Source organism: Octopus bimaculoides, chromosome 3 (genome assembly GCF_001194135.2).
Source record: "Octopus bimaculoides isolate UCB-OBI-ISO-001 chromosome 3, ASM119413v2, whole genome shotgun sequence".
In the NCBI taxonomy this organism is placed as follows: domain Eukaryota; kingdom Metazoa; phylum Mollusca; class Cephalopoda; order Octopoda; family Octopodidae; genus Octopus; species Octopus bimaculoides.
Window position 1 is genome coordinate 167,572,161 of NC_068983.1, and position 10,191 is coordinate 167,582,351.

Consider the following 10,191-nt stretch of genomic DNA (forward strand, 5'->3'; position numbering starts at 1 on the left):
AACAGAATTTCAAATTTTCTATGAGGAAACTCCAAAACTGATTCATACACTTTGTGTGTTTGGGCGAATGAACAGAGAAAATATGCTAGAAATATGTTTCTCCATACCTGTCGTCTTCATCGGGTTTGCTTTTTCCCTTTTAAAGGTAAAACCGTCCTGAGAGAAGCAAACACGATATTCAATAATATGTTTGTGTTCTTCATTGAGAAAGAATAAAAACTTCTTGGGATCTCTTTCATGTGTATTCTGCCCACCGCCCCCAAAAGTTGGTATATTCGGAATCTACATGATATAAAACATATTCGTAGAAAATTTCATTAAAAAATATTCATTTTTCTTAAAGTTCTGATCATCCAAAGTCGGGAGGGAGGGAACAGGAATCTATAGTTATGCCGAGATTTTAAGTGCACGGTCCCCGCAAAGTTGACCACAATCGATCCAGAGAGGATAAGTTTTTTTGTAAAACAGATACTCCAGATCACTTCCAAGGACACCGTGAAAAGAAATCTGAAAAATCTCCATCAAAACGGGAGAAATTCCAACTTGTTAGCGCTTCCTGACTCCAAAGTCGGCCAATGTATGTCTTTAGGTTGTCTTTGTGTTTGACACTCCGTCACCGCTTATAAACCGTTGTTGCTCGACATTATTATTTACAATGAAGAGAGAGATGTGTGTCCTCATCGTACTTATTGTTATCACAATGTTTCAGCTGATCTACTACTCTCCAGCCTTCATCATGTTTTCTGCTGGAATTTTCGAACCCAGCATCTTTATTTGACGGTTGGATGTTAACTGTGTAGAAAACGAAAAAGAGTTGGCGCAAACGAATCTGGTGGCGGGGGGCTTTCGGAAAATGCAGAAGATCCGATTTTTCCCTCATAACTTTCGGAAAAATGGATATACATTGATTTTTTTTATGGAATCCCACGGTTTTGGTTATGGAGGATCCGATTCTGAAAAAAAAAATAAAGAAAAAATTTCAAAAATCGCATTTTCAAAATTTAAGTTCAGCTGTTAGATTTGGCTGTTATTTCTTGCATGTGGATAGCCTGCTTGAAGGCCAAGGCCGTAGAATTGTGAGGGGAGGGGTTATGGGGTTATATATATGTATATATATATATAGATAGATAGATAGATAGATAGAGAGAGAGAGAGAGAGAGAGAGAGAGAGAGAGGTTATGAGAGGTAATGGTGTCATTGAGACCCAAAGGTATCAGGTAATGCTGAGTAAGGGCTATGGATAGACCAGCTGTATCCTAATATGCCACATATTTTATGCACTTTAGAAATAATCCCTGATGGACTAGGGGCTTTCACAGTCTTCATATTCTTAACTACTATCAAGAAGAATGGTTGAACCCTCACTTATGTTCACATTAGGACAGCTCTCTCACATTTCATATTTGCAAGCCATTCGTTTTCACTTTTAGATAGCAGGGGCGTATGAATCAATTTTGGAGTTTCCTCATAGAAAATTTGAAATCAATTATTTTCTTTTTTCCATATTCTTAATCTTCATATTTTTCCATGTAGATTGAAAAAAAAAAATCAAAAAAAGTTAAAATTTAAAAATTTGGGGTGGAGAGGGGGAATTGAAAATTTTGAAAATATGGTTTTTTGGCATATTCAAAATCTCTGTCATCGAAAACATGAGAATCTGCTAAAAAAATTTCGTAAATAAAAAAGGTCTATTTTCTCATGTAGGTGTACTTGTAAACAATAACCCTATCATCATCGTTTAACGTCCGCTTTCCATGCTAGCATGGGTTAAACGATTTGATTGAGGACTGGTGGACCAGGTGGCTATACCAGGCTCCAATCTGATTTGGCAGCGTTTCTACAGCTGGATACCCTTCCTAATGCCAACCACTCCGAGAGTGTAGTGGGTGCTTTTACGTGGCCGATGCCAGTGTTGAGTATGCACACTGACATTACTCATCCATCGGAGCATACTGGCTTCATTCCTTGCGAGCTTACGCATGTCCTCAGCAGTCACGGCCCATGTTTCACTGCCAAGTAGCATGACTGTTCGTACACATGCGTCATACAGTCTGCCTTTTAATCTGAGTGATAGACCATTTGTCACCAGCAGAGGTTTGACTCCAAAAGGATGAAAGTCAGAGTTGATGTCAGCAAGATTTGGAATTCAGAACATAAAGACAGACAAAATATGCTGCTAATTATTTTGTCTGGTATGCTAACGATAATTAATCACAAGTACACATGATGTGTAAGTTTTTAACAAACACATGCTCAGCGTTATGTTTATGATGACATCTATTTTATCAACCTGTTCTGCTGTTCATTGGCATAGTCTTACTTCTCCAGTTACCAAGCCACAACCTGAGCAACTTGTTTGGTTTATCGTAACTCCTGCCATTGCCTTGTATTCTTTTAAAATGGAATCACCTACCTGAACTTCCACGGTGTCTGACACCTCGAGTGTGGTGTCATCAACATCTGCCAACACAGCTCTCCTGCATCCCAGTTCAGAGAGGATGCCTTACAACAGTCCTAGCTCCTGCAGCAAATGCCAGAATGTATAGAAGAGACGAGAGAGGACAGCCCTGATGGATTGAGCACTAGATATGAAATGATTCTGAGAGTTGACCATTTATTTTTACCACCGAGCAAGCACCAATGTGCTAATTCTTTCTACTATAGGCACAAGTCCTGAAAAATTGGGGTAGGTGGTTAGTCAATTAAATCGACCCTTCACTCAACTGGTACCTATTTTATCAACTCCAAAAAGATGAACGACAAAGGGAGGACATTGTAGTGAAAGATGACTTCTTTGATGAGAAATATATGAATAACAGGAAATCTAAATGGTAAAGAATTGTCTGAGTGTCGGGTAGAATGTTTCACAGTATTTGTTCTCATATCTGTTGCTCAAATCCTATCAAGGTCACCTCTGCCTTTTGTTTCTTCAGGGTCAATAAAAAAAAGTACCAATCAAAAGACAGTGGTAGAGTTGTAAGAAAGTTGGATGCCTTGAAGTATTTGTTCCAACTTTTTATGTTCTCAATTCAACTCTCACCATGGTCTACTCAGGTGATAGACTTAAGCTGTTGACCAGTTCTGACCCTTTGAGGGCTTTTAGCTGAATTTACTCTGCTACAAGTATGCAGGCCCTGTTTTCTTCCTTGCCACACTTATCAGCCTCAAAGGCCCTGTATCAGGTCATGAGCAATGCTTTCTCTCCAGAATCAAAATTTCTATTTAACAAATCTCAAAAATATTCCTGTAATCAAGAAATAACGAGATAATATATATTTCAGTACCGCCTGAATGGTCTTCGTGCCGGTGGCACGTAAAAGCACCCACCACACTCTCAGAGTGGTTGGCATTAGGAAGGGCATTCAGCCGTAGAAACTCTGCCAGATCAGATTGGAGCCTGGTGTAGCCATCTGGCTCACCAGTCCTCAGTCAAATCGTTCAGCCCATGCTAGCATGGAAAGCGGACGTTAAACGATGATGATGATGATGAAACTTACTTGATGCTTGATGGTAACTTTCTATTTATTATTATTCACTGAGAACAATAAATATTATTTAAAGTTCTAAGGGAAAATTAGGTTATATATTTTGTACATGTTTGTATGTGTGTGTGTGTGTATGAGAGTGAGAAAGAGAGATTGTGTGAGTGTTACTCAGTAACACACACAATCTCTGTCGTTCTCAATCTTATAAACACCAAATACTTATCAGAAAATCTTCTTTTCACCACCAACTGATAATTTTGCAAGATAAAACCCCTTAATAGAGAGTGGAGTTTGTGCAGAGAATAAGGCACTTATACAAGCAAATGTACATACACAATAAGCTGTATTGTTGGTGTTTTTGATTTGTTTCTTTAACAATTTCAAAGGTCATTTCTTTTCATAGATCAGTTGTGACCTTTTGGGTTCATCTCTATAGTTTTAACCTTTGACCTTTCTGGATCACATCTATGTATTGCTATCCTTTGATCATGTGTTTGTTTTGTGTGTGTATTTTTTTTACTCGTTTCAGTGATTTGACAGTGGCCATGCTGGAGCAATGCCTCAAAGGGTTTTAGTCAAACAAATCAACCCCAGGACTGTATTTCTTGAGCCTAGTACTTATTCTCTTTTGCCAGATCGCTAAGTTACAGGGATATAAACATACCAATACTGTTGTCAAAGGTGATGGGGGTGACAAACAGGGGGCACTGACTGCAGCTACGATTTTGGTTTTACTTGACTCAACAGCTCTTCTCATATCATATTGCCCGACGCATCAAGGGTACTCTTAAATGGGCCCGGACATGCAACACTGGCATCGGCCATGGCTGCAATCTGACTTTAGTTGCCAGGTCTTCTCAATCACAGCATATCTCCAAAGGTCTCGGTCTCTGTGAGGCTCAACGTTCGAAGGTCATGCTTCACCACCTCGTCCCATGTCTTCCTGGGCCTACCTCTTCCACAGGTTCCTTCCACAGTTAGGGTGTGGCACTTCCTCACACAGCTGTCCTTATCCATATGTAACACATGACCATTCCAGTACAGTTGTCTCTCTTGCACACCACATTTAATGCTTCTTATGTCCAACTTTTCTCTCAGGGTGCTCACACCCTGTCATGTATGCACACTGATATTACACATCCAGTGAAGCATACTAGCTTCATTTCTTTCAAGCCTACACATGTCCTCAGTAGTCATGGTCCATGTTTCACTGTCATGTAGCGTGGCATTTTGCACCCATGCATCATATAGTCTACTTTTCCTCCTGAGCGAGAGGCCCTTAGTTGCCAGCAGAGGTAGGAGCTCTTATTCTAACCGCCAAACTCTCAGAGTATCCACCCCCACTACAGACTTGGGCGCCTAGGTAGCGGAAGGTATCAACTACTTGTTTTTCCCCCTGGCATGTGATGGAATCTGTTTCCTGTACATCTTCAGTGTTTATTGCCCCTGTATATCTGCCACATGCAAAAACTATCTTCGCTGTTAACCTTCCTTTGATATTACTGCACCTTTTATGTGTCCATAGCTTACACTGGGTACATCATATGAAGTTTCTACCCATGCCTTTTCTACAGATCAAGCAGGGCCATCTACCTGAAGGTGTTTGTGATTTGTCAGCCTTCCTACTTACTAGGACTTTGGTTTTTGCTAGGTTGACTCTAAGGCCCTTCGATTTTAGACTTTGCTTCCACACCCTAAATTTCGTCTCTAGTTCTGGTAGTAACTTGGCTATTAGAGCAAGGTCATCAGCATAGAAGAGCTCCCAGGGACAGCCTGTCTTGAATTCCTTTTATTGCCTGGAGGACTATGATGAATAAGAGGGGGCTGAGGACTGATCCTTGGTGAAACCCTACTTCTGCCTGGAATTCTTCACTCGTTACCAACCCTCACCTTACTGACAGCATCCCTGTACAGGGCTTGTACAGCTCTTACCAAACACTCGTCTTTCCCCAGTTTCTGCATTGACCACCAGATAAGGGATCAGGGGACCTTGTCAAAGGCTTTCTCCATGTCAACAATGGCCAAGTACAGAGGTTTGTCTTTGGCTAGGTACTTCACCTGCAGCTGCCTTGCCAGAAATATAGTATCAGTATGGCACAAACCATACTGCATCTCATCTAGGCTAATTCTCTCCTTAATTAGTTGGATTATGACCCTTTCTGTAACTTTCATCACCTGATCCAATAATTTGATACCCCTGTAGTTATTTCTGTCTAAAGTATCACCTTTACCTTTGTAGCAGTTGACTATGGTGCTGCTACACCAGTCATTGGGTATGACTCTTTCATGAACTACCCAATTTACGATGCGAATGACAAAACCATAACGCACACCACCCGATATTTTAAGCATCTCAGTGGTGATTCCTGATGGACCTGGGGCTTCCCCTGTCTTCATATCTTTATTTGCTTTATTATCAATATTATTAATAAAAAACAAATAAGTGTTTGGTTGCTACACTTTGATAGCATTTGATGTTCGTAGCTAACTCGTGGACCTCTCTTTAACATTTAACTTGTAAAACCTTTTATATTTCTTTTCAGATGAAACTTGGCTTCAAAATGTCTATATGAACTTTCCGGCCATTCAAAGACGTGCTAACACTCTTGGTACACGTCGTACTGTGAAGAAACAATGGCAGGTAAAAAAAAACAGAACAAAAACTTTCCTTTGTTATCTTTGTTCCTGTATAATAAATGACTAAGCTCACCTGTCACTTCTTGAGTACCAATAAATCAGATTGCTATCTAAACAAGTTACTATTTAGATAAAGAATTATTTGATGGCGGGGGGGGGGCCTAAAAAAATCATTTATTTTTTTTTCTGAAAACCGTTACTGCATATATCATATAAGTCACACTTTTTCAAAGGAATGTCTCAAAAATACCCCAGGCCCTAAATACAAAGTTGGGCCTTCCACAAGCTTTAACATTCAGACTATTCTGTCAAAATATTGTGTTTATTTATTCACATTGTTTGGAATTAATCATGGATTATCTTGTAGCTTTGAGATTCTGATGATGTGATTGTTTATCGTTGGTGTAAAAGGTCAGATCTGGTCAGTTTGAATAAAAAACAGAATATTTTGGCTGAATATGGCCATTTGAAATGTGAAAAGGCTAATGCACTAAAACTTTTTTTTTTCCTGAATATGCACTGCTAAAGTTGGGTTCTGTCTAATATGCCTTTGTGTCTTTTATTCCATCAAATACAGTAATATGTACTTTGGAAGTTTAGAATTTTCCTATGAAGTTCAATAAGAAGCCTCCTTTTAGACATTAAAGTAACACAGATGGCTGTTGGAATGATTTGTGTTGAATGTTATGAATTATTAGTTTGAACATCTTCAGATGTTAAAATATCTTATGGGTCATCTTATCATTTATAAATGATATTATACTCATTTTATAAAATGTAAATGGGGTTGAGAGATAAATCCAATAATTTTTTTACAATTTATTTTAAACCTTACTCATCCAGTGAAGATAACAGGTGAAAGTATCATGAGAGTGTCCCATCTACTGGGCCAATTCCCTGGTGGATTGGCACAAATCCTTATAGATGAGCTTGTTCAATTCTCATTGAACTGAATAGGTTGGCCAGAATACAGAAAAATCTGTGAAATTGAATTTTCCCTCCTTGAAGCATGAAAATCATTTCAGTTCTTTAAAAGTGTCTTCTCTGTACACAGAACAAATGTCTCAACTGGCTTTGGCAACTTGATTGAAAGATGGCCTTGTGTCTGAAAAGAGATCAAATTCAGATTTCAAAAATGATTAACAAAAGTCGTGGAGGAAGAACAGGGTTACAAAAAAAAAAAAAAAACTACAATAAGAATATTTTTGGTGTTAATTCAAATAACATTTGAAAGAAGTGGATAAATTTTTCTTGACAACCTAATAAATTGAAATAGTGTAAAAATGTATAAATTTTACATTCTGAATATTCTTCTCTTTACTTTCAATGACGTGTGAAATTCAGTTAATTAAATCTTGTGATAAAAATAGTTGTGTGTGTCAAGTGGTATTGCTAATTACTAAGATGTTGGATTCATTTAGATTCCTAAAGTTTAGTCTTCACTCGATATCAACATGTTAAGCACAACTAATTGTAAAATATGAAAAATATTTTCACACTTACCAAACTGAACCTGAAATAATCTCTGTCACCTATTTACATAATTTTTTTCTTTTTCCTTATCTTCCAGCATCCTTCATTCATTGATGCTCATCACTTCTCCAATTATCTCTTATTGTCTCTCAACTTCCTGTTGTTTAATTAACAAATCATACTTGACTTACACCTGAATTGATGGTATTCTCCTCCACTTTGTGTTTGTTTTTCTCGACTATTCACAAACACAATTTGTCCACAGCTTTCACATAGTTTGCTTTTTGTTTGTGGAAAGAAGCTTTTTGCCAAAGCAAAGAACCAAGTTATTATCCTAAAGGATTCACTTACATGGTTCAACATTGAATTCTTGTGAGATGAACTCAAAGAAAAGACTATCATCATGAGAAGAACACTCTCTCTAGCCATTTTCTTTTTATTCCCTTTTATTAATTACAATTACTTGATATTTGTTCTTGTCGTTTGTGTGGTAAAAATTTTCTCTGACTTTCAGGCTGCCTGGTTGCTCAGAGCTGTAACCTGTATAGATTTGACCACTTTGTCTGGTGATGACACTTATTCCAATGTTGATAGACTTTGTTTTAAAGCAAAACATCCAATCCAAACTACTTTACTCAAAAGTCTTCAAATGCTTGACAAAGGTGGGTTGACATGTTTTTTCAGTTTTACACCTGTTTTTCCATGAATTATAGACATTTATATCATTACCATCAAATGTCCACTTTTTCATGCTCACATGGGTCAGATGACGAGATTTTTCTGTGGCTGAATGTTCTTCATGTTGTTGACCCTAACCTGTTTCCAAGTAAGGTAATATTTCTCCATGGTCAAATTGCTGGATTAGGTGATGAAGGTCACGGAGAGGGTCATAGCCCAACTAATTAGGAAGCGAGTCAGTTTAGATGAGATGCAGTTTAGTTTTGTGCCAGGTAGAAGCACCACTGATGCTATATTTCTGGTACGGCAACTGCAGGAGAAATACCTAGCCAAAGATAAACCCCTATATTTGGCTTTTGTGGACTTGGAGAAAGCCTTTGACAGGGTCCCCCAATCCCTTATCTGGTGGGGCTGTACAGGCCCTATACGGCGATGCCATCAGTAGGGTTAGGATTGGAAATAAGTATAGTGAAGAATTCCGGGTAGAAGGAGGGATCCACCAAGAGTCAGCCCTGTGCCTCCTCTTATTCATCATAGTCCTCCAGGCAATAACAGAGGAATTCAAGACAGGTTGCCCCTGGGAGCGCCTCTATGCTGATGATCTGGCCCTCATAGCAGAATCACTACCAGAACTAGAGAAGAAACTTCAAATTTGGAAGCAAGGTTTAGAATCGAAGAGCCTTAGAGTCAATGTTGCAAAGACCAAAGTTCTAGTAAGTAGAAAGGCGAACACATCACACACCCCTTCAGGTAGGTGGCCCTGCTGGATCTGTAGATAAGGTGTAGGTAGAAATTCCATAAGATGTACCCAGTGTAAGCTATGGACACATAAGCAGTGCAGCAATATCAGAGGAAGATTAACCGGGAAGACAGCTCTCACGTGCAGCAGATGCACAGGGGCAATAAACACCACAGATGCTCAGAATACAGACTCCATCACATGCCAGGGGCAGAAACTGGAAGTAGTTGATAGCTTCCACTACCTAGGGGACCAAGTCTGTAGTGGGGGTGGATGCTCAGAGAGTGTTACTACTAGAATAAGAATAGCCTGGGCAAAGTTCAGAAAGCTTCTACCCATACTGGTGACAAAGAGCCCCTTGCTCAGAGTGAAAGGTAGATTGTACAATGCATGTGTGCGAACTGCCATGCTTCACGGCAGTGAAACATGGACCGTGATTGCTGAAGACATGTGTAGGCTTGAAAGAAATGAAGCTAGCATGATCTGCGTGATGTGTAATGCCAGTGTGCACACACGACAGAGTGTAAGTGCCTTGAGAGAAATGTTAGACACAGGAAGCATCGGATGTGGCATGCAAGAAAGACGTTTGCGTTGGTATGGTCATGTACTACGGATGGATGAGGAGAGCTGTGTGAAGAAGTGCTACTCCCAAACAGTGGAAGGAATCCAGGGTAGAGGGAGACCCAGGAAAACATGGGATGAGGTGATGAAGCATGACCTTTGAACGTTGGGCCTCACAGAGGCAATGACAAAGGACTGAAACCTCTGGAGGTATGCTGTGACTGAGAAGACCTGGCAAATAAAGTGAATCCACAGCTGTAACCTACACCAGCATCGCAAAACCAGCCCATTCAAAAGTACCTTGGATCATAAGGCAACATGCCGTGCTTGAGGAGACCTATTAAGTCAAATACATCGACATCAGCAATATCAAAATCAAATCAAATGGAAATTGTAGTTGTGAGCCCCATGCCAGTAGCACATAAAAAGCACCATCCGAACGTGGTCGATGCTGGTGCTGCCTTGACTGGCTTCTGTGCCAGTGGCACGTAAAAAGCACCATCTGATCGTGGTCGATGCCAGCTCCTCTGGCCCCTGTGTAAAAAGCACGCACTACACTCTCGGAGTGGTTTGCATTTGAAAGGGCATCCAGTTGTAGAAACACTGCCAGATCAGATT

General features: G+C 39.6%; 1 protein-coding gene across 1 annotated transcript in view; it reads left to right on the forward strand.

Moving 5' to 3' along the window:
- The window catches only part of LOC106874653 (deoxyribose-phosphate aldolase), a 19,815-nt gene that overhangs the window by 2,863 nt on the left and 6,761 nt on the right, over positions 1-10,191 (forward strand). Inside the window, exons 2-3 of the mRNA XM_014922450.2 lie at positions 6,029-6,126; positions 8,110-8,257. Of these exons, the coding sequence (XP_014777936.1) occupies positions 6,029-6,126; positions 8,110-8,257 (246 nt within the window). The remainder of the gene's footprint in view (positions 1-6,028; positions 6,127-8,109; positions 8,258-10,191) is intronic.